We start from the raw sequence: 25551 nt of genomic DNA, 5'->3' as shown, positions 1-25551 counted from the left end.
TGTTCTTGTCTGAAATTATCTTATGAATTTATGGGCTTATTCTTGATCTACCTCACTAGGTACAAATATTCTTGACGGTAGGTAACTTCTCTGTCTTCTGCACCACCTGTATCCCCATCACCAAGACCATTCCTAGCACACAGCTGACAATATTTGTGTTTCGATTAATAACTGACTAGATCCACATAAATCACATAACTATTCCTTTTCAGTTCTAGTCCAATGGCTCCGCCTGCACCATCCCCTCCCACCAAAAAAAAAAAAATAAGGCAACCCTAGGCCATCCTCAGTGAAAATCCAACAGCAAGTCAAAAGGCAAGCTTGATCATTACTAGGCACGACCACAAGAGGGACTGGTACCTTCTTATTATCCACGACTTTATGGACGTAGATGGTGGCTTGAGTGTATTCACGCAAGTCCCTCTGCTGTTGACACAACAACCCTTCTCTACATTCTGGACAGAGTTCTTTAAAAAAATAAAAAATAAAAAAGCAGTGGTTGAGGAATTACTGTCAAAGAATGAAAGATCTAAAAGAACATATCAAAGTTACCAGAGTGTATTCATCAAAATATTACTCATATTTTCTGTTAACTGTTGTATTCTATTGTATGCAAATAAGGAAATCCATTTACTGTCGACAAACATACTAATACTGAGGTAATTATGATACTTCCCATCTGCGGAATATACTTTGGAACACCACATGATCTTTAAGTAGAAAATACCAATATTGACATACTCTTTCCTTCCCCCTTAAAACGCCAACTTTTAACTACATAAACCAAGAACGATATGAAAACTTACTAGGCTCAGAAATATACTGTGTTTCTGAAAGGTTTGCATCTCCTCCTTCAGTTCTCATGATTTTAATTACATGATCCACGACAAAGAGCTTTTGTATCATTTGCCACTCACTGGGCCATATGAGAGCTATACTGTGCAAAAAAACACAACATGCTTTAAGACACAAGGACATAGTCCATCTCTAAACCAGAATTATCAAAACCAATATTTAATACAAATAAATTAAGAAGGAAAAGATACATCAACAAGGAACAGTAGTTTTTTCATACATAAAAATGTTACAATAGCAGTAAAACAAAATGGACTGAAGCTATCAATACATGGATCAACATGGCTAAACCTCAAAAACCGAAGTTGAGTAAAGAACTTAGCTACAGAGGGATAAATTCTATATGATGTAACCTAGAGACACTGTCCTGGGTACCAGCAGGTTGGAAGGAGAAAGCAGGGCTCCAGGAAGGAGAAGGGAGGAACAAGAGCAAGGTAGCCTCAGGCAGCCTCTTGATTTTTATGGAGAAGCAGTCTTTTTTTTTTTTTTTTTTTTTAAAGGCTAGTGCTCCACCTAGCAGAGAATACCAGAGGAAATAACCCCACAATTCAAACAGATTCTTAAAACAGACTCTTTATGTCAGACGAGAAATTTCCTAAACATGTTCTATTAATCACTAGAAAAAAAAAATCACATGAAGAGAAGAAACTCACAGTTTAGAATCTTCTTTGGTCATGGAAGCAAATGTAAACATGAGTCCCCCGTGAGGACACAGAAGAGCACTGTTTCCAACTGATGACACAGGACTACACCTTGTAGGTTTTCTACTCAAATGAAACAAAGAGGGTCAATATACTTCACTACTGCACGACTAAAGAGAAGATTTTTTTACGATGATTATTTTTAAATTAGAGATATATTTTAATGATAGTAATTAATGTGTCTCTCAGGATTATTCATTTAGATTATTAGAAAATAAAACTTTCAGTATATGCTAGTAAAAGTAAGGTACTACGATCAGGATCCATGAATTCTTAAAAATAATAAAATCAACAATAAAAAAGGAAATAGAAAATTTTTGGTATATACCTAACAAATTTTCGCCATTCTTCTACAAAGAACTGTGACACAATGTAGAGGACATCCGTGTCCTAGAATAGAAAAATCAGATGAAAGTATCCATTAATTCACTGCATTCTTAACCTAAATCCTATAGGGAAGATGTCCCCATATACTGTGGTTTTCCTCTTTCAAGCTTCATAAATAAAATGGAAATACAGCCCTCTACCAAGCAACCAGAACTAAGAGTAAAATCCCCCGGATAAGAAAACTATACAAATGAGAATTAGAGAAGCTCTCAGTTGTTCTGAAACCACTGTTCATCAGGAATTTGGCAAGGGTCTTACAAAGGTGAGATGAATTCTATCCTTTGTGGGAATCATTATACCTCTGGCCAGTTACTGAGACACGGTCTGTTTTTGTCCTGGAACAAATTTGGAAGAGAAGTCTTTTGCTCATTTGCAATCATCTTATGCAAGGCTTCATTTTCTTCTCCTTCTCTTTCTAAAATCTGAAAGAGAAGGAAGCAGGAAGCAATCAACCATCTCCTGCTGACAGCACAGGACCTGCCTCCTCCCTAACCCCTACCAAGAGTGCAATGTCAATTCTCCTGGGAAGTCAATCCAGGGAGGTGGCATTATAATTTCCACAGATGTCAGGACAGCGTGCAGCACCTTGCACTGTGAACAGCATTCTTTGTAACTTGGAAACTCGGGAGCCTTTGGGAAGTACTGCTGCAGTTTGCTCCAAGCCTCTTTAGAAACAAGCCTTCTTTCATTTTCAGATATGCATAACTCCCCTAAGTCAAAAAGGGCGGGGGGGGGGGCCGGAGTAGAGAGAAAAGGTTAAAAAAAAAAATCAATATATACCCTCCAAAAATCTATTTTATATTTATTAAACTTAAGACAAATTTGTAGGGCCTCTTTTCCTTCTGTTCTAAAGTACTGTAATTCTCTCTCTCTTTCCTTAGTTTCAAAGTCTCTAAATTTTTAATTTCATCTAATTCTAAAGAAGCCAGCCATTCCTTTGTCCTTAATCTAGGCCTTTCTTCCTACCAGTGAAGGAAGCACTAAAAGGGCTTCCAGGGATCCTGGTGTCCCTGTGCCACCCCAGGGGTTGTTTAACAGTATTTTGTATTTCATCTCCGCCCACATTCAAATGCCACGATTTCCTGCAGGATGTATTTTCTCCGTTTTACCTTATTACTTTACTAAATTCATCCCGAATTGAAATGCTATTTTCAAAGTTGTGTGAGACTCACGCTTAAATGGTAAAGCAATCTACTGTTCAATCGTAAAACCATCTCCAGTCAATTGACCCAGTTAGTTTGCTATTACTACTGCAAACACCCTGAACCCCGTGGATCGTTAAAAATCCTAGAAGAGAATAAGCAGAGTGCTAGTCACCACTACCCTTCATTTCCTCTGAACATCACAGGAACGCCCAGATGGCAGTGACCCTCAATCCCAGCAGCCCCTCCTCGGCTGACTGATACTTCCGGCATTTCAGGCCCTTTCTCCTCACTCAACCCCTCACTGTGTTTGTGGTTCCAGTTTCTATTGCTTCAGCTGTTCCCAGTAGATAACTAGTGAACTGCATATAGTACCTATATGGTTCTTTACCCAGAAAACCATCTTTAAGTTTCCAAAGGAAAATGTGTTTCTACCCCCATTGGCAAGATACTTGCATGTTTACATGAGTAAAAAGGCCAGGGGCTTTCTAAATGCAGTATCCTGATTCTTTGCTTTATGTGTTTTATAACAATAAATAAACCAAGAATCAGAGAAATTAATACACCAAGGGTCACCACAACTGGTGGATAATGGAGCTAGGATATGAAACCAGACCTCTCTCAGCTAAACCCCATAATTTCTAATGCCTCAAAATGCATCTTCTTAACTTCCATCCGTGACCTCTTATTGAGCTTTCACTAATCCTAAGAAATGATTACTTTGCTTTAATATACTTATTACCAGAGAAAATAGATCACAATGTAAAAATTAACTTTATTTCTGAGTAGGCTGTTAACAAATTTCCTCTGAGGTTATGAAAACTTACTTTAAAATGCTATCCTGGGGCTTCCCTGGTGGCGCAGTGGTTAAGAATCCGCTTGCCAATGCAGGGGGCAAGGGTTCGAGCCCTGGTCCGGGAAGATCCCCATGCCGCAGAGCAACTAACCCCGTGAACCACAACTACTGAGCCTGCGCTCTAGAGCCCGCGTGCCACAAGCCCTTGCTCCGCAACAAGAGAAGCCACCGCAATGAGAAGCCTGTGCACCTCATCGAAGAGTGGCTCCCACTCACCGCAACTAGAGAAAGCCTGCACGCAGCAACGAAGACCCAACACAGTCAAAAATTAATTAATTAATTAATTAATTTTAAAAAAAAGAAAAGAAAGAAAGAACTCCAGGGCAATTATACTTTTAAGTGGTTTCCTTTTTTTTTTTTTTTTTTTTAAGGGACTGTTCCTCTGTATACGTATGTTATAACCCAATCTGGTTCATAAAGGGAGAATATAGGAAACAATAATGCAAATACACAAACACATATTTTAAATAGGATTCCAGACACTCTGAATACACTGCCTCTTGTTTTGATGTAAGGGTGCTTTTACTTTATGACTGGCTGTATTGTAAGATGTGCATTACTCAGGTAATTAGAAAAGAACGCAAGTTTATTTCTAAAATCAGCAATGTATCTTAATAAGTCACTTCACTGCATTCAGAAATTAAATACTGCAGTCAATATTAAATACTGCCAAGTCAGTATTAATCAGAAAGTCCTCTACTCTACCCCTAGTCATGTTTCTAAATTTAGTTTCACATCATTTTAATAACTACCATGATTTAATGTATCTGAATAGTTCGACCTCACCACAATAAACTTTTACTTGTGACATATGAATTTTTAGAAATTAGACTTGTATCCTGCAATATATAACATTGCTTCTTAAATCTTAAAAGAAAGCCAATAAACTAAAATCATTTTGTAAGCAACATCTCCCAATACAAGATCAAACTAGTCATGAGAGATTGAATTCACCAAACATAATCCGATTACCTAATCCCCAAAGATTCTTCTGGTAAAAATAGAAATCTAGTTAACAGTGAGTTTAGATTCTGGATAAATCCCCTCCCAGACAAAGTCTAGTTCAAACTCTAATACTCTGGGGGCACACAATGTCCAAAGAACTTGTAAAAGAATAAATTAAAAAACTGCTCAGCTGCTAAGTAAACAGGTATAATAAACAAGGTAGTTAAGGAAGTTGTTAACCATTAAATGAATATAAAATGAAATGGATAAGAAAGCCTGATGGATAAGGAATATCTGCAGTAAATGCTAAACTCTATGATGGTAGCCAATCATAGAATGGAATAAATAATCCATTATTAATTCACACAAAATCCATGATAAATATACACAGGCTTTAGAATATAAAAATGCAAACATGGACTTCCAGATAAAAATGTTTTTTTCTTTCATTTTTTTTTTTTTGCGGTACACGGGCCTCTCACCGTCGCAGAGCACACAGGCTCCAGACGCGCAGGCCCAGCGGCCATGGCTCACAGGCCCAGCCGCCCCGTGGCGATCCTCCCGGACTGGGGCACAGACCCACAACCCCTGCATCAGCAGGCAGACTCCCACCCACTGCGCCACCAGGGAAGCCCGATAAAAATGTTTTAAAACTGCATTTACTTCCAGTTCCTCCTGAAACACTATTAAACCACAGTAAGGGGAGCTTTTTTAAAGATACAAAATCATAATGATGGATACAAGAAAACAGATGGGGCAACAGAAACAAATATTTTAGAAGCTTAAAGGTGGATGGATAAGACAAGAAAAATGAATTCTAAACTGACAAAAGAAGTAACCCAATTTACTACACAGAACTGGCCCCACAAATCCAGGAATTAGGGGTACCCAGAAGAGAACAGACTAAAAGACTATCTAAGAGGCAGTTAAATTCTGAGTTGCCCTTCTATACACCCTACAGATACCTGCCCCCGCTATCCACAAAAGACAACACAAGCTTCTCTGATGATATAAAACCTAAGGCCTCTGCACTGGGGGACACAAAGCTGAGATAAGAGGTAGTGCACTGAGATGTGGATAAGTGAATGTTTCCATACAGAATGCAGAGACTCCCAAGCCCTCCTCTTTACAGCCCTGGAAGTGACAGCCAGCTCTGCATTTTCCAGGCAAGAGAAGGGAAGATCCTTATGGAGAAATCTGAGCAGTCCAAGAAGAGATAATCAAAGAGAGAATTCTCCAGTGAAACGGCCCAGCCAGGACACCCAAAAAGGGAAGCTGGCAGTTCCCTGCCCTCACACATGTGCATGGCTTCCACAGAACCCCCCGAGCAATAAATGAATTAGGACCTGCACAGGGTGAGGTGTCACGATGCTGTGGACAGAGATCTTAACAAGCTACCAAAAGTGGAAGGGACAAAAACTGCCTAAGAAGGGCTTTGGACAAATGGTACATTGAAAGATACAGTAGTCCTTCAAATTTTCAAAGAAAAAGAATTTCAGACAATTATATAACTAGGGGAAACCTATGCATTAAGTGTGGTACCCTTTAGCAAACGACTCTCACCTCTCTGTGCCTCCGTTTACTTACTCATCAGTACAATCGGTACACTAGTAATACTGACCTTTCAGCGTTGTTGTGTAGATTAAATGAGTTAATATCTATACACTTAGAAAAATTCTAGGCACAAGGTAAACATTTGATAAATGTCTATCATCTGTTTGCTATGATGACCATCACAACATCTCAGGAACAAGTTTTAATATAAACCTAAAGAGTGGGGTACGTTTTAAGTGAAGTCCCGTATCCTGCACCTGTGGACATGGTACACTGACAGGTGACGTCCGCAAAAGCAAGAGTTGAGAACTATGCTTTTTAAATGCAAGATAACAAGGTACAGCAACAAAATTCCACTGAGCTGCAGATCAAGCTAGAAGATCTAAAAAAAAAAAAATAGCTCATCTACAATTTCTGACAAGCTGAGGGGAGCAGCATAAGTCCTGAAATCACTTTCAGCTCTGCCATGCTTTCTAGTCAAAACTGTAAAACTAAAATGACAAGATGAGAGAGGTGGGCTGAGACACCAAATGTCAGCGAACGAAGGAGGAAGACAGTCTGAGTTCTGGCATTGTTTCCCTCTGCTAAGCAGCACCAAGCATGAAAACTTAGTATTTTACTACAGATTCCTCAACTCTCAAAATGGAGGCACTTATGCTATGTGCACATCTATGCTACAAATGTTTAAAAAAAAAAAAATCCACATCCCAGGATGACCCTTCACCCCCACTTCCTAGTTGTGTAGCCAGTAAATGAGAATGCCACTCAGCTAGTGAAGTGCAGTGAGATTGTGTCCAGAAAGATAGGCACACAAATACAACTCAAGTGACAACTACTATCACTAGCACCACCAGGACTCTTCATAAAAAACCACTAGTGTGGGGACTTCCTTGGTGGTCCAGTGGTTAAGAGTCTGTACTTCCACAGCAAGGGGCGCAGGTTTGATCCCTGGTTGAGGAACTAAGATTCCGCATGCCGCGCCGCACTGGTGTGAACGAGGGAAAGGGTGAGGCATCATGTATGGGTTCATAATGAGGCAATGAAGTAAGAACTAAAATAAGGAATTTATTGGGACCAACAAGAAGTCTGGGTATTAGGCTCAGCCATAAAATAGAATGAAATAATGCCATCTGCAGCAACATGAATAGACCTAGAGATTATCATATTAAGTGAAGTCAGAGAGACAAATACCATGATGTCACTCATATATGGAATCTAAAAAATAATTATACAAATGAACTTATTTACAAAACAGAAATAGACTCACCGACAGAAAACAAACTTATAGTTACCAAAGGGGATGGTGGAGGGGGAATAAATTAGGAGTTTGGGATTAGCAGATATACACTACTATATATAAAACAGACAAACAACAAGGACCTACTGTATAGCACAGGGAACTACACTCAATATCTTATAATAACCTGTAACGGAAAAGAATCTGAAAAAGAATACATATATGTATAACTGAATCAATTTGCTGTACACATGAAACTACTACAACATAGTAATTAACTATACTTCAATTAAAAAAAAAGAATTCTGAGTATTAGCAATACATTAGCACACAACAAGAAATGCAAACGTGTTAACAGATTCATCACTGACATCCCAGCTTCTCTGGGTCCAATTTTTCTCAAGGTGGAGTTAGAAAAAAAAAAAAGTGTGAGTGGGGAACTTATACAGTAGAAGACTTTGAGAAGTAGACACCATTTTGGCTTTCAGAGGGCTGACAGAATGGCAAACCATGTGTCATATATAAGGAGTCCCTCTCAAAAAAAAAGTTATTTCAAATGAGCACTCACTAAAACCAAATAAATACATAAACAAATATTCAGGATTAATAAGGATTAGGAAATTATTATTAAGAATATATAGTACACAGTAGCTAAGAAACTAAACCAGAAATAGCCCTAAGAAGAATATACAAATGCTATTTTCAAAGTGTTCCAATTTGGACAAAGACACAGACACATAAATGGGAAATAACTGAAATTCTTCTCCTTCAAGCTCAGAAAACCCTTCAAGGTGACAAGTGACAATAAGTTTCTTCACTAAAATATGGGGAGGGCTCCCCTGGTGGTGCAGTGGTTGAGAGTCCGCCTGCCGATGCAGGGGACACGGGTTTGTGCCCCAGTCCGGGAAGATCCCACATGCCGCGGAGCAGCTGGGCCCGTAAGCCATGGCCGCTGAGCCTGCGCTTCCAGAGCCTGTGCTCCGCAACGGGAGAGGCCACAACAGTGAGAGGCCCGCGTACCGCAAAAAATAATAATAATAAATAAATAAATAAATAAAAATAAAATAAAATAAAATATGGGGAAATTCTATTATTTTAAATTTTTTTTGCGAGGAGAGAGGGAAATGTGTGAGAGGCATTGGCTTGAAAGTAGGCAGTAGAAGCTAACAGTTGAAAAGGGCAAGAGAATAGAAACATTAGGATCATGAACAGTTTAGAAAACCAGTTGCTCTACCATGGCTGCCATATTAGGGCCTGAGCTCTTGAGTGTAAAATATTTAACAAAATATATATGATGTGCTAAAGTAAAGCTAACAACAGAAGTTTTACATTATCTAGCTTACCATGTGGGCACAGAATGTCTTCATTAAAATTTAATTCTTCCTCCTCCTCTTTTCTTTCTTCCTTTGATTCATCTAATCAAAAGAAATACAGATAATAACTCTTCTACTGTTGTATTTAAATTTCAAAGTAGCAAAGATACTACTCTACACAATTTCAAACACAGAAAACTTTAAAACATTTAAAAAATTAGACCCAAGTGATTCGGCACAGTCCTGTTAAGAAGTGTTTCATTTCTTTCCCTTAAAGGAAAGAAAAATTTCTGAACGGCAGTTTTGCTTTTTAAAGATTGGGGTTATGCAAGAAAATATGCATTTTTTCAAACTGAAAAACAGTTTACATATCCTTCCATCAATTCTAGTCAAGGTATTCAGATTACTGTGTCATAAACCAGGATAATGATCTACATGTCATGTCACTTTCATCCATCAACTCTTTAGGGAAGAACAGAAAACTTTAGAAGGCTAATGAAATAAGAATTTAACATTTCATGTCAAACATATATAATTTTTAAAAAAATTTAAAAATATGTATATAATTAAAACTTTCCTTTTCCTATTAACAGTTCTCTTTCAACATCTGTTTCTCCTACTTGTCTACACTGTGACACCTGCCAGTTTGTACCTGTGTATACCAGTGAACAGGATCAAATAAAAGAAGTCCTAAGTAGCGGGATATTAGAATTCTTATTCATGGATTTTCCAGGTTAAGCACATAACAGACTTTTAATACACTTAATATACATAAAGAATATTTACTAATCATTAAAAAGCTTAAGCAGAGAAATGGGCAAAGGAAAGACATGACCAGATAACTCTGTCTCCTGCCTGTTTCTCTGTGTCTCTCTCTCTCTGTCACATAATGTGAAAATTAGGCAAAGAAGTAGGTACAAGGACACATTTACTGCATCTGTGTTTACATACTAATTGTAAAAAACTGAAATAGGTTAAATAAATATATATTCATACAATGAAATGTAGCTGCTCTATTTTTAAAAACTGTTTTGGTAAAGGATGATGTACAACTGTGCCAATAACAAGCACCATTACAAAAAGCCACTATTTACAGTGATTATACCTGGTGGAAAGGCTTTTTTTACTTTGTTACTTCTACTCTGCTTCAAGCTTTTAAAATCTTTGAATGGAGGAAGGGGGAGAAGAGGAGCATTTTACTCTGAAAGCGACATGAAAAATATTTTTAAGCTAGGACATCAAGGCATTTTCTATTATGGCATCTAACTTTCCTTAAAATGAAGGGTCACTGGAATCTAGAACATGACACAAATCAACCTATCTATGAAACAGAAAGAATCGGTGACATAGAGAACAGACTGGTGGTTGGGGTGGTGGTGGCAGCATGCACTGGGACTTTGGGGTGAGCAGATGCAAACCGGTATATACAGAACGGATAAACAACAAGGTCCTGCTGCAGAGCACAGGGAACTATAGTCAAAATCCTGGGATAAACCATAATGGAAGAGAATATCTATATGTATAACTTAGTCACTTTGCTGTAATTAACACAACATTGTAAGTCAACTATACTTCAGTTTAAAAAAAAAGAAGGGCCACTGATATGTAAAGAGGCTTAAAAGAGCACAAAATATTTAACATACTGGGTCACGTCACACTAAAAGTATGTTTTTAATCTTTCTTTTTAGTGAGGTGGTTGATGTACAATATTAAATAAGTTTCAGGTACACAACATAGTGATTCACAATTTGTAAAAGTTATATTCCATATATAGCTATTATAATATATTGGCTATATTTAAAATATCTTTTTTAAATGACAGAATAAAATTGAAACAAATGTTAAGCTCATGAAGTACACAGCACAACAAAATACTTTAGCCAAAAGAAAAAAAATCACTCATCAAATTTGAAAATGTTTAAAAAAAAAATCAGTTTAAAATTATTAGTGGCTCTAGTGTTTTTACATTCTCAAAAATAAAGCAGTAATATGGGAAGATCCACACCAAATAAAATGATACAAATATTCAAATGCAGAAAATACAGAATATCTCAGTAAAAAGGTTAAGAATATTAAAATAATAAAATATATGTATATAAGTACTAATATTTGGAGATAATATTAAGTGAAATAATTGCTTATGGATCATTAATTGTATACGAATTAGTAAAATGATCAAACTACTGATTTCTATTTTAAATCTGAAAGGTTTTAATGTTTTAATTTCCCATAATCTTATAAAATACTGATTACAAAATTGGAATTGAGTGGTTGACTTACATTAATATAATTTCCTATTTAAAAGCATCGCTTCAGAAAACTCAGAAGAATTTATAAGTAAAAAGCTATTCAAAACCTGCTTTTTCTCCTGGATGAAAAATGCAGAAGTTCAAGCACATTTAACTTGACGAAGTCAGCCTGTTGGCGTGGCTAATAATCTATAACCAAAATGTACTGAGCTAACAACATACTATGCAATTTGCAGCAGACTTGCCTTTCTTAAAAATTTTAGCTGGAGCAAAATTAAAAGTAATTTTGCTTGGGATTAACTAGAGAGACGCTAAGCCCAAAGCAGGTCATAAGGAATGCCTTATGCCATAAGGAATGCCTCTCTTGAGCTGTTGAGCCCTTGCTCACTTTCAATAGCTTGTAAGTCTTTTTATGCGTTCTGAGACATTTTTGAGAGCTTTAGGCTTCAAAAAATTGTCTTAGAAATTACGTGGATGGGAATCAAAGCTATTTTACTACAAACAAATGCTTACAATTCTGTGGTATGATTCACAACCATCTACACACAGGCTTTAAATACTACCTTTATTCAAGGTGTTGCCATTCATTTTCCCACTGCTTTGGTCTGCATCGCCATCTTGCTCATCCAGCTGTTCAAGAGCTAGCTGACGCCAACTGCGCAAGGAGGATTTCCCTACCCAAAATCCATCATTGCTGTGGAAGAGAGAGAGAATGTAAAATCATGCAAGTGACATTTCCTAATGTCCTTCTCCCTTCTTTCCTTGTGAAGGCCACAACTAAACTGAATTAAAATGTTCAGTAGTTGCTGCTGTGCACACAATTTTTTTTAACCTATTTCCTCATTTTGGCCATTTCTACTCCTCATATTAAATTGCACGTATAGAAAATACTTTGCTTCCATCCTAAATCTTACCCTGCTACTCCTAACCCTCATTTAAATTTATGCCAATCACACCAAACAACTGGCCACTTTCCTTCACTTGATTACTACTCAAAACTGCATATAGCTGACCCTTCAAATGCATATAGGCACTCACATATATATACACAAACACATTTAGGGGACTCAGGAGGTTGTTTGTGGAATGACCCAAAACAGTGAACTAGATTGATATTTCTTTGGGAAATATACAACTTAAATTAAACCCAAACATCATAAATGCCACCTGAGTCCAGAGGTGCTCTACAGAGTGTGGCTCAACAAACTCCAAGAAGCCTGTATGTTCCTGACAAGGATGCACCACTGGGTACCCCTGGTTAACAAACTTACTTCAGCCTCTTTAAAGGGGACACCCCAGGCCTGCCAGAATGGTTTTCCAACATAAGTATTCCACAATTCCATGTCAGAACACAGGCGAGCACCTTGCCTTAGCTTGTTTAGGCCTCAGATGCACATCTCTGCTTCAACCTTTCTAATGGATGGAATATAGCCACAGGAGCTGTGCCTCAGCCCTCTTTATCTTTGCCACAGCAGCAATCACCACAAAATTTACTCTGCTGTGGCCAACCACTCATCACCCTTCTTTCTTCCAAAGATCCCAAGTCCCTATTATCCACAAATAATAAGCTACTTGGTTTTTTAGCTTATCAAACAATATACACTGTGAACATACCCCTTTACTGTTGCTTTGAGCAGATTATTTACAGTTTTATAATCTTCATTTAGTTGGTTCTTCAGACGCAACACACGACAACGTTCTACTACACATTCCTTACACAGGGCTTTCACTGAGACAGAGAAAACGAAAGGGAAGAGTGTATTCACATACAGATTTCCTGTTAAGAAAATGTTTTCAGCACTTCATAAAACAATGAAGAATTTTAACCCAAAGTCACAAATTTTCACAATATAGCAAATTGGTATATGTCCTAAATTATTTTGGTGACATAAATATTAAGACAGCAATAGTGTTATCCTGCATAAAGGAAGAACTATAGGACATAAAATGTTATAATACGCTATAACTATCTATGCCAGAAAGTACATTTTACAAGATTTAGATGCAAATTTTGCAAGACCACCATCAAATGATGGAGGGTGTAAAGGAGGGGAGGGTAATCAATATATCTGACAACTATAAATGTAATGTTAATTGTTTAAGACCTTCCTGTGGGTATCAACCAAACCAATACTCTGAAGAGTACTGTACAAAATAACAAAACACTAGATGGCTTTCTCTAATGTATCCTATTTTGTCTGTCTTGTGAGAAAAAACACACAACAAAACTGAATAAGCAGTTTCTTTTCTAACATTATAAATATACTGTGTATGACGCTGCTTAATTTATACTTGACTTAGCAAATCTTTTTTTTTTTTTTTGCGGTACGCGGGCCTCTCACTGCTGTGGCCTTTCCCGTTGCAGAGCACAGGCTCCGGATGCGCAGGCTCAGCGGCCATGGCTCACGGGCCCAGCCGCTCCGCAGCATGTGGGATCTTCCCAGACCGGGGCATGAACCCGTGTCCCCTGCATCGGCAGGCGGACTCTCAACCACTGCGCCACCAGGGAAGCCCTAGCCCTAGCGAATCATTTTTGCAAAGTGCAAGGAATATGAGGTCTAAGCACAGTCTGGGTCAAATGATCATAAAGATCATATAATGCAGACTTATTGCATTACTCTTTTTTAAGCAGATAAGACATCTCGAATTACCAGTTAGTCTTGGTCCTCCTCCATATCTACTATAGAAAATGTCTGCCGCATATTCAGATATTCTCTTCATAATCGATATTTTATCAGGATGAAGCTTATCGTGGGAACACAGGCAAGCGTGATTATCAATAGGCTTGGTGGGTGTCGATTCATCCAACCACTTCTGCAGCCACTCAAGAGAGACAAATTCATAGGGTTCTGAGGAAGAAAGGAAGGGAAAGAGCCTATGTATTTTTACAGCTTTTTGACTAAGCCATACATTCATTTCCTCAAGACAATGCAAACTCTTTCCAAAGTTAGCAGAATCAGAAGAATCATTGTTCAGGGAAGACGTTTCATGAGTACAGCACAAAGCTCCGTTTAACTAGCACTCATCTGAGTTCAAGGAGCTGTGCACGGGAGGGACGAGTCTGCACGGTGCCCTGTAAGATCGGCTGGTATTATTAACCACATTCTACAAAAGAGGTTTCCACAGAGAGAAGTGTCTTGCTTGATAGCACAGCAGAGCTCTGATCAGGACACTTGGTGACTACAAGCCACACTCCAGGCCAGCTCGCAAATCACATAACCTCACCCCCATAACGATTTTCATAAACACTTGTCATCGATGTGTGATAATACAATTGAAAGTTAAAATGAGGAGTCTGACTAGGTTCTAAGTTAAAAATTAACCTCATCAGCTATAACCGCACTTTCACAAGGCCGTTTAAACCACTGAATTTTTCTTCACCCAAGATGATACTGATGTTGATTAAAAGGTAGTTGATTTCCCCATCCAAATCCATATCACAATCAACTCATTACATTATTATGTATTTCAAGAAATTAAGCTATTTTAAGCAACTTCTAGGATGAAGTGCACTGGAATCGAATATTATCAATTCTGAAGTTGCAAAAATTAAAAGATACAACCAAACACCTCAGAATGTGTTTTAATTTGGGAAAACAGAGCCCCAGAGTTCCGTAAAAGCCAAAATTAAAGATAAAGGGCCAGCTTTGATTACTTACAAAGATCTCCAGTGAGTCCCAGCATAAAACATAGAAGAAAACATACAGAGGTTGAATTTATATATTTGTATTATGATACTACTTCTGATGAGATCTGAGGGATAGACAATTCAACTCAAAGCCCATTTTGACCAATTTTACACTTCCCTGAGATTTACAAGTCTAAAAACTAACTTCCATTTTAAGTTTAGCATAAAACATTTCAATTTTTACAAAAACAAAATCCAGAACTGTTGGATCCCTTATTTGTGCTAAAACTGTACATCATAAACTGAGAGACTCCTGATTGCTCAGCTCTGATGCAGCTGCAGAGGAAGAGCTCGTGACTACAAGTTGAGACCAAGTTCTGCCACCAAGAAACTGAACTTGAGCAAGTCACTTGAACTCTCTATGCTTCAGATCTTTTATTTGTAAAATGAAGGTAATAATACCTGCCTTCTACCTACCTCACAGGGATGCTGTTGAATGTAAAAGATAGGATATGTGAAGCATTTTGAGCTTTTATGGAAGAAAAGAGATATAGAAAAGTTAATCATATATTCACACAATATATAAATGTGGAGTAAGATTCAGCATAGGTTAACATGGTTGTGGCATTTTACAATGTATAATGGTATGGAATGATCCCTATCCCAGAGAGCAAAATACAAGTCTTAGCGTATCTAATCTCTTCCCAAGGAGAGTCCCATAGGTTAAAACTTTTAGTAATCTCAAGGCTATTGATGTAAGATATGAAGATTAGAAAAATCTTGCAAGAGCTGTAGCAATTTCTACCAAGGGCTTCCCTAACAATCGGGGTCTAGCACAAGTCTCAATAATTAAAGTAGATTCTGCTTGTGCAAGGTTTTTACACTACAGATGTTTCTGCACTAGAGAGAGACGCCTGGCAGGTTCTCACAGATGTTCTCCATTATTGTGATGCCAAAGGCATGGAGAATCAACTAACAAACAGGAGTAAGAACTCTATTAAGTTGGGATAACAAACTGTATAAAAATCTCAGCATCTGGCGAAGCGGGAAAGCAAGTGTTAAAATATTTACCAAAGGGAAACGTATACTATGGTTCAAACTTATTTATATATAGTTTTAAATGCCTGGATTTTGAATAGGAATTTGTTTTGGAAAGTTATAAAGTCTAGAAAGATCATGGCATCAAAAATATTTGAAACAACTTACCTAAAGATAATTTAGGATTATTTAGAGATAATTTATTTCAACTTAAATAAAAAGGGCCAAAAGGGTTCAGGTTCCCAGTGAGGTTTATATTTTAGGATAAATGACCCTTCTTTTAATATGTTCACAAAGATAAGATTTAGAAAAAACATAAGACTTTGATTGGCAGCACAAAACCATGGTCAGTAGCTTTGAGATCTGACAATATTTTAGGAAAACATGGACGTACTATCGTATAAGGTTACTATAAACGGGAAAAAATTATAAACCTCATAATTGGTAAGAGTATTGATAACATATATACATATTCGAAGAACACAAGCACTGGTTCTTATAGACGGAATGAAAACAGGCAAGAGGGCACACAGTGTAAACTTGACACATAACATCTTTGGACCATACAATTTTAAAGAGTGATTCTCTTTAGTTTATAGACCCAGTAAGTTGCTTTCTTTTGTCCAGTGGATACAGGAAACCATGAATAAGGTTCAGAAAACAAATTTCTAGGTACCAACTCCTTTGAATAAGTTTAGAGATTTGAATTACATGTTCATTTCCAAATTGTTTCCAATAAAACTGAGGTCGGTCTAATTATTTAGGATAATCCCAACCCTTGAAGCAGAGTAACAGGTTACAAAGAAAGGTCAGAATCAAATGAAGGTATAGTTTAGACAGAACTTTTGAGAGATATTCTTACAGATGTAGCAATTTATATTCATCTTTTGCTTAAAGTAATACCAGTAATGGAAAACTGAGATATCAAAAAGACAAAACCACAAGTACAATTATGCTTGAGTATTTATTTTCTAAAATTAGTAAAACTGCCTCTTTTTAAAGTAGGAGTTGGGTATGGGGAATTGCCTATGAAATGACAGAAAACATTATTACAAATGGCATACCAGCCTTAAGGTGCTGAGGTTTCCTTTTTGAGGCATTAGATAAACTTGAATAAACATACACAGTAAAGGAATGAGCTAGACTGTGTGGGATAATTCTTAAGAAATTAGGGGTCAGCAGAAAGCTTTCCTATTCTTAGAATATTTGATACTAAATTTCAAAATAATCTAACAGTATCATAAAAATAGTACTCATATAAAAGAATGCCTGTTAATACTATTAGGGCACAAAGTACACAAGGAAATAGACTAGGCAAGTTGCTTCCATAGTAGCCCGATCAGATTTTTCTTTCAAAAACAAGTTAATGCCTCACAAATTAGAAATATCTACAAGGGTTATATATGCAGAGTGCTGACCTAAACCTCATAATTTATTAAGAGCTTCCCATTTTTAAAAGTCCACGATAATGAAAACTATACGGAATGCTACACATTAAGTTACTGTTGGTTTACATAGTAATTGTATAGTGCACAAGCTGGCATTAACGGGCTATAAATAAGAAAGGGCAGGGGAAAGTTTGTTCATACACATTTGTGAACATAAAAGAAACAAGGCACTTAATGGCAACAGTGCTGTCCCAGAATATCTTACAGACCAGCTCCAGCAGGTAACCTTTGGTACAGCTCCTTAACTTCTTCATGCTTTGCTTTTCCTTTATCCACACTTTGCTTACGCATCTCGGCCATTTCAATACACCACTCCTCAAATTTGGAATTATCCCGATCTACCAGCTCTTGAAGAAAGGCTATTCAGAACAGAAAGACACAAAAACCTTTATCCTGTTTTTCAAAGACAAAGAACCATGCTGATTTGTAAATTACAACAAATACTGGCTAAGATTTTGGTGGCAAAATCCTACTATGGTCTCCCTACAACCTGCAGGCAGAAGTAAAACTGAAGACAGACCCTGGAATAATACCAGGAGGTTTCCCTACCCGATTCTGCATGACATCATCAGCCAACTGGAAGCATCAAATGGGTCAGAAACACCATTCAAAACACATGGTGCCACAGACAGAGCACAGCACAGTATTAGGTAAAATGACAACTGACAACTGCCTTCAGCCAAGCAGCAGCTCTTTCTTTCTTATATTAAATCTAGAAAATTTATAACTGGCTAAAACCCAAAACTGCTTTACAAAACTGAACAAAACAGAACCAAATTGCTCTTTAAATTCATCTTTATAATCCATAGGAATTTTTTTAAATTGCTTTTGCTTTTCTTTAGGGACAGTCAGTGGAATAGTTCTGTTAAAGCCTCCTTTATCATAAAAACTCACCACTTTAAAGCAAATCTGTGATTATATACACTTTCACCATTTACCATATGCAACCAACCTACCATAATAGATAAAAGCAATCCGTTCTCGTCATTGACCTTTGAGCATGGTATTCTAAAGTATTTGCCTTATGTAATCCTGGAAAATTGCTCACCTGGTACCTGAATAGTCGTGTTGGGTTTTTCTTGAGCTTGTAGTCTATAAACCAACATGTACGCATTTCGAGAGCAGTGAGTTCCTTTGCCACACTTGGGTTTACGTGTCTGGGATTTAGAAGGTTCTGCTGAGGTAAGAGAAATCAAAAGATGACTAAATTAGAATGCCTAGAGTTTATTCATTCTTTTGCAGGGGAGGGGAAGGGGGAGGGTCATAGAAAACAATTCCTAAAATACGAACTCAAAAGATACATTAAAAGGCAATACAAATTTAGCAGGCTGGACAAATTTTTTAATATTTAAACAAGTTACTAACCCGCATTGCCTGCCATATTCCATTTTTACAAGCTGAAAAGAAAGTATTCTTTTTCACAATGACAAACCTGAACCAGGAAAAAAAAAAAAAACCACAAACTATTATGAGTTTATTTTACTGTTGATCTTAAATTACAAAAATAAATCGACTTAATTGTGCAAAGAAATAAAATGGAATGTTCCTGAAAAAAACGAAATAAAATGCTAAAATTAGCCACTAATCTCTATAAATTCAGAAGCAAGTGGAAAACATTCGTGTTTTACATGGCACATACATCACATGAAGGGGATCTTCAAATTGAGTCTGATTACCCCAGGATAACCTTCCAATGGGTAGGAGGTCATGGATAGTTCTGAGGAAATCAATTACCAGATCCTCAATTAGACAATGTATTTTTCTAAAATTGTTCAGGTTTCACTGATGGTTTCCACCTCTCCTTTCAGTCATCTGCCTCCCCACCTTACAAAAGAAAGATATAACCTCTTACCTGTGACAAAAAAAGTCTTATCTCACCAAAATATATGTTTACAGTAAAATTTTGCTGTTCAATTTTTTTAAATTTCTAACACACTTACATTGGTTTGATCAATTATATAGTTTTATTTAAAAAAAAAAAAGGACACTCAATCCAGAAGTACTTTCTAACTATTTAGAGTTTTATAGCTACAGAAAACTTAGTATATTCCATCAGAATGAAATTCTATAGGGTCAGTGTAACGGAAACACTAGTATAGGAGAAAAAGGAAACATAAAAAAAAAAAATCCTGTCATAAAAAAAGATCAGTTCATTTAACTCTGAAAAGGATGACATGGATGTATGGAATCTATATGTTATGTAATTTCATTTGGATACAACAGTAATGCTGCATTTTAAGTTTCAATATTTATAATTTGTCAGAAGTTACATTATTTGAAGCTATTTAAATTTACAATGAAAAATGCTGGATTTTAAAATGTGCAATGAAATACAAAAGTTGTTCAATATTCTTATAGGGACTACAGGAGCAAGTATGTTTGAAGACCAGTCATAGGGAATTAAAACTCTCAGGAGCATGTATACAAAGAAAAGACGTTGGTCATTCCTAACTAAAAAGTTAAGATTTAAGATGTTCATTGGGCTTCCCTGGTGGCGCAGTGGTTGAGAATCTGCCTGCCAATGCAGGGGACACGGGTTCGAGCCCTGGTCTGGGAAGATCCCACATGCTGCGGAGCAACTAGCCCCGTGAGCCACAATTACTGAGCCTGCGCATCTGGAGCCTGTGCTCCGCAACAAGAGAGGCCGCGATAGTGAGAGGCCCGCGCACCGCGATGAGGAGTGGCCCCCACTTGCCGCAATTAGAGAAAGCCCAGGCACATAAAAGAAGACCCAACACAGCAAAAATAAATAAATAAATTTTTAAGAATTTTTTTAAAAAAGGAAAAACTCAAAAAAAAATGTTCATTAATTTGTATAAGATGGAATATAAAATGATTCATAGAAGTTCACAAGAGAATATAGTAATGACTGACTAATGGAATTTAATGAATAAGTATTTTCTATTTTTGATAAAATAGATAAAAGGAGCAATGTAAGCTGCATATAATGAGAGGTATTAAAACATTGGAATGGGGGCTTCCCTGGTGGCGCAGTGGTTGAGAGTCCGCAACGGGAGAGGCCACAACAGTGAGAGGCCTGCATACCGCAATAAAAAAAAAAAAAAAAAAAAAAATTGGAATGGGGTCCTCATACATGTAGAGTCTCTTTCTATTGAACTGTTTTAAAATTTAGGACTATCTATATGTAGAAGACAGGAGAGCCTTAATAATGCTTTTAATCCTACAATTTTCTCACTGTAATGAAACAGATCAAATAAACCCCAGTAAAGAACAGTCAAATAAAGCCGAATTTTAATTATTTACAATTTAAAACTACATGTCAATTTTGTTCCTAGTAAGAATATCACGATAAGAAAATATATAAGCAAATGTTAAGAGCCTAAGTATTACTTAGGTAAAGTGGGAGCAAGATTGCTACATGTCTAAAATGTGATTTAAAATTAGAAAATACTTCTAGCATCAAGCCTGGGTTGAGCGCTCCTCAGAGCAGGCAAACCCAGCATACCTCCCACTTTCTCTTTTCAAGCTTTACTGAGGTATAATTGATGAATAAAAATGGTATACATAGGGCTTCCCTGGTGGCGCAGTGGTTGAGAGTCTGCCTGCCGATGCAGGGGACACAGGTTCGTGCCCCGGTCCGGGAAGATCCCACATGCCGTGGAGTGGCTGGGCCCGTGAGCCATGGCTGCTGAGCCTGCACGTCCGGAGCTTGTGCTCCGCAACGGGAGAGGCCCGCGTACCGCAAAAAGAAAAAAATGGTATACATAAAAAAATAGAAAATACTTCTTCCAATTACAAGAATAGAGCCACCACATGGACATCTGCAGCAAGATTCCCCAGGCCTTCCTGAAAGCCAACCTTAACTGCCATGCTACTCCACCTTGGGAAAGAGGTACTGATCCTTTAAGAAAGAAGGGTGGCAGGAGACACACACCTACTCCCAATCCTTTTCTCTTTTTGCATCCCATTGTCCGTGCCGCACCCCAAAATGACAAACACGGTAAGAAAGTGATGAGAACCTCAGCCAAGATGGCTCCTATTGGAAGAACAGCCACTCCATTCGACAATAAATGGGTATGTAGCCCACGAAAACCGAGGTGATGAGAGCTACACACTAGAATAATACTATTTCAGGAGGTATCGTTTACAGCATACCTCATTACTACAAAACAGCAAGCAGCTTATTCCCCAGAGGCACTGCTCCACACTCTAGGGATGGAGTAAGATACTTAACAGAGAGGGGTGGACACTGCTCAGGGAACAAAGTTCCCCTGCTATACTTATTTCCCCAAAATAAATTTCCTGACCCAGAGAAAAGGACTACAAATCCTACTATATTACATCTACTACTCATAATTTTTAGCTTAATACTCACCATCCTCTTCCCTAGCTGCCCACAATTAACCTGTTAATTGAAAATTAAATTTGTGCCTTCAAACTGCACTGAAAACATGACATTATGGAAACCATCTCTGGAGCAAAATCATTTTTTAAAAAAATTCAAGCATTTCTATAACAGATGTTCAGAGATTTCATGTGTTTAAGAAATGCAAATAGCCTTGATAGTCCATAACAATCTTGGGCCATAATAATTTATCACAAACATTTCTGGTAAAAAAAAAAATTATATTTTAAAAGGGCACTCACAACTTAAAGGTTTTACCTAGATCTTCCTCAATCCCTAGTTGTAATTTCTTCCCCTCCATCTTTTCTATGTCTTCGTCATTAAACTTATACCATTCACCAGACTGTGGATCTTTCACATGGGCAATGTAGTGACCGGAATAAGCACTCACTCCTCTGTGTATGAGGACTGCACTGAGTTCATACACATAGGACCCACCTAGGGAAGGAGAAAGGGGAAAAATGAAAGAAATTTTGGATAACATTACTTCTTCTTATATCCTGAGCCTGAATTGTAATGATTACAATTCTTTATGCATCTGACAGAGTTCAAAATATGTCACCTAAGATTTAAAGAATTTAGTCTCATAAAATAAAGTAGCAGGCATTGTTTTAAGCAGCTCACTGTATCGACTCTCCATTCCCTCTGCAAAATATACAGGTGGAAAGCTACGGCATTCTGGGCACTCAGGGTTACGAAGCTATTCTGAAGTATACTTTCCCTTCTGCATTAACAGGCTGAGCCATATGCTTACCAAGAATCAGTTGTTAATATTTTCCAACTTATTACAAAAATTAACTACACACAAACTAATAAGATTTGAGTGCAAAGCTAAAAAGCTATTGTTTCTAGAAAAGAGAAAAATGTTTTTTAAAAATTGGAGATAAGTCATTAAGGAAAATTGCTTTCAAAATAGGTGTAGACAAGGGAATTCACTGGTCGGCCAGTGGTTAGGACTCGGTGCTTTCAATGCCGATGACGTGGGTTTGATCCCTGTCAGGGAACTAAGATCCCACAAGCCTCGTGGCACGGCCAAAAGAGAGGGAAAAAAAAAATCGGTGTAGACAAGACGAATAGAAAATACAGAGAAAGAAACAAAAATCTAGACTGGGTTCTGCACTCAGATTTCTTTATGAGTATTTTAACTTATTAACTATTCCACTTTAAATAAACAAAACCGGGGCTTCCCTGGTGGCGCAGTGGTTGGGAGTCCGCCTGCCAATGCAGGGGACACGGGTTCGATCCCTGCTGCGGGAAGACCCCACATCCTGCGTAGCAATGAAGCCTGTGCGCCACAACTACTGAGCCTGCGCTCTAGAGGCGGCGAGCCACAACTACTGAGCCCGCGTGCCACAACTACTGAAGCCCGCGTGCCTAGAGCCCATGCTTCTCAACAAGAGAAGCCACCGCAATGAGAGGCCTGTGCAACTCAACGAGGAGTAGCCCCCGCCTGCAGCAACTAGAGAAAGCCTGCACGCAGCAACGGGGACCCAACGCAGCCAAAAATAAATAATAAATAAAATAGATAAATTAAAATAAATAAACAAAACCTACATATCACAGCCTATCTACTATGCACATGGTTTATGCAAGAAGAGAAGGCTTTATCCATACATCAAAATATCAGCAAATGAACGAACATTTACGTTTTAAGACAAAATATTTTTAAGTTTGAAAAAAATCTTTTAAACATTCTAAACTTAAACTAATTATAGGGAGGAAACTACTTAAAGCAATCACTGCTACTACACATTTTATTAATAAAAATTAGAAAAATTCATCAGCAATCCTACAACACAGACATAACCACTATTAATATTGAAACTTATAGATTTTTTCCAACAAATATATCATTAACATCTTTCCACATCATTAAATATTCTTCTGAAAATTATTTATAGTGACTATATACAAGTACCACATTATATTGAACCACTCCCTCACTGCTGGACATTTAAACTGGTAGCATTTTATGGCCATTAAATAATTACCTTTGTCATAAAAATCTTTGCACACATCTTTGTTTCATCACTGTAATTTCCTTAAAACTGCAAGAAGTCAGTCATAAAGGTATAGCCAGTCACTCATTCAACAAATAATAAACATTCTAGACACTGTTTTAGGCATGGAGAATACAGCAGTTGACTGAAATGACAAAGTCCTGCATTCCTTTAGCTCAGTGGGGGGACACGGTAATGCAGATTAATACCTGAAGCAAAGCCCACCTAACCCCCCCCAGCTGAAAATAAATTTAAAATACTAAGATAAAAATACTTTAAAATCTTTTAAGATGCAATGATCATCTGGCAACAAATGAAGAATTCTCAGAAGCCAAATACTATGTGAAGGCAGGAAGCTAGGGAGGTTAAGGAAAATGAAACCAATTTCCTGCTGAGAGTATTATGTGAAACTTTATCAACTTCAACTGTTTTTTTCACATTTAAGAGGTTTGTGGGACCAAAGCTAAGATCCTTAAAAGGTGAGGAGTCTAGAAGAGGACTCACATCGTGAAACTAGGATTCTTCAGTTTAAGAAATAAGGAGAAATGAACCTACCCTGCAGAGGAAATAGCAGGAAAAAATTATCTGCCTTATACTTTGACTCTTGGGGTGAGGAAAAAAACAAATATCTGTTGCAAGTTTTTAAGAATCTAGCCCTCATGAATATTTCAACCAAGAATTCATACTACCTAGGAAGACAGAAAAACCTCAAGCCAAGAATGTAGTTTGATGTGGTCCTAGAATGAGTGACAGTTCTAAGGAATATGAATTCAGTCCAACATACACATAAACACACACAAACACAACACAAAACACAAAGGACACAAGTCACTATAACTGAGAGGCAGGAAACAACAGGTAAATAACCCATGAAGTTTTTCATCTCAGTTACTGGAAAAAGTAAAAATAAGTAGAACGTTATGTTTAAAGAAATAAATGATAGAATAAAAACTAAAAGGAATGAGATTATAAAAAATGAAAGTAAGATGTGATACAGAACCAAATCAAGCTTCTAGAAATGAAAATTACAATAACTGAAAGTTGAAACTCTACACAAGTTTTAACAGCGCAACTAGGTTTGCCTAAATAGAGAATCATTAAAGTAGAAGGTAGACCTGAGAAAAGTTATGTAGAATGCAGGACAAAGCAAGAGTTAGGAGACATGGATGGCAAAGTTAAAATCTTAATACATGACTAATATAATTCCAGAAGGAGAGATGAATGAATGGAAAAGAGAAAAAAAATTAAGACATAATGGTTGAGAAATTTATCCTTTAGGGAGGATAAATACACTAAAATTCAACCCAAACAGGTCACAGTGGCACTGCAAAACACCAAAACAAAAACAAACAAAAAAAAGATCTTCAAAATCAGACAAAATAAAACAGGTCACCTATAAAGAAACAAGAATTAAACCACAACCAACTTTACAACAGCAACAAAGGAAGCCCTAAGACAACAGAATCTCTAATTGTACTGAGTGAAAATAACTGTTAATCCTTAGAGTAAATTTCTCAAGAAATAAATATACTTCCAGACAGTATGCTGAAAATAACTTGATACCAACAGATCCTTACTAAAGGCATTTTTACAAACTTAATTCAAGTGTTCCAGATGGAAGGTCTAGAATATTAAAAGGAATGATAAACAAAGGAGGTAAGTAAACTAACAACAATAATTCTACAGATAAGGCATCCTATGAGGGCTAGTGTGTGTGTGTGTGTGTGTTTGGCAGCTGAGGGCTTGTGTGTGTGTGTGTATGTGTGTGTTTGGCAGCTGAGGGCTGGTGTGTGTGTGTGTGTGCTTGGCAGCTGAGGGCTAGTGTGTGTGTG

The 25551-nt window shown here is 37.3% G+C and overlaps 1 protein-coding gene across 7 annotated transcripts in view; it reads right to left on the bottom strand.

The window, feature by feature from the left end:
- The window catches only part of USP48 (ubiquitin specific peptidase 48), a 67415-nt gene that overhangs the window by 15152 nt on the left and 26712 nt on the right, over positions 1-25551 (bottom strand). For 3 of the 7 annotated variants that reach the window (XR_016388687.1, XM_089899503.1, XM_089899523.1), the window contains exons 9-21: positions 21978-22157; positions 18402-18530; positions 17563-17712; positions 13891-14088; positions 12854-13016; positions 11803-11933; positions 9021-9092; positions 2529-2653; positions 2243-2365; positions 1885-1946; positions 1509-1619; positions 807-937; positions 361-467 (exon numbers count right to left, since the gene is read on the bottom strand). Coding sequence is in view for 6 of the 7 variants with exons in the window: in XM_089899503.1 (XP_089755629.1) it covers positions 361-467; positions 807-937; positions 1509-1619; positions 1885-1946; positions 2243-2365; positions 2529-2653; positions 9021-9092; positions 11803-11933; positions 12854-13016; positions 13891-14088; positions 17563-17712; positions 18402-18530; positions 21978-22157 (1682 nt within the window). In the remaining variant the exon portion in view is untranslated. The remainder of the gene's footprint in view (positions 1-360; positions 468-806; positions 938-1508; positions 1620-1884; positions 1947-2242; positions 2366-2528; positions 2654-9020; positions 9093-11802; positions 11934-12853; positions 13017-13890; positions 14089-17562; positions 17713-18401; positions 18531-21977; positions 22158-25551) is intronic. The other 4 variants (XM_089899507.1, XM_022551705.3, XM_022551704.3 and 1 more) reach the window with 4 other exon arrangements.

This window comes from Delphinapterus leucas, chromosome 1, assembly GCF_059928025.1.
Source record: "Delphinapterus leucas isolate spDelLeu-1000000601 "Yukka" chromosome 1, BTC_Dleu_Yukka2, whole genome shotgun sequence".
NCBI classification, from domain to species: domain Eukaryota; kingdom Metazoa; phylum Chordata; class Mammalia; order Artiodactyla; family Monodontidae; genus Delphinapterus; species Delphinapterus leucas.
The sequence above is the reverse complement of the archived record's forward strand: the minus strand, read 5'-3'. Positions and strand labels throughout refer to the sequence as shown.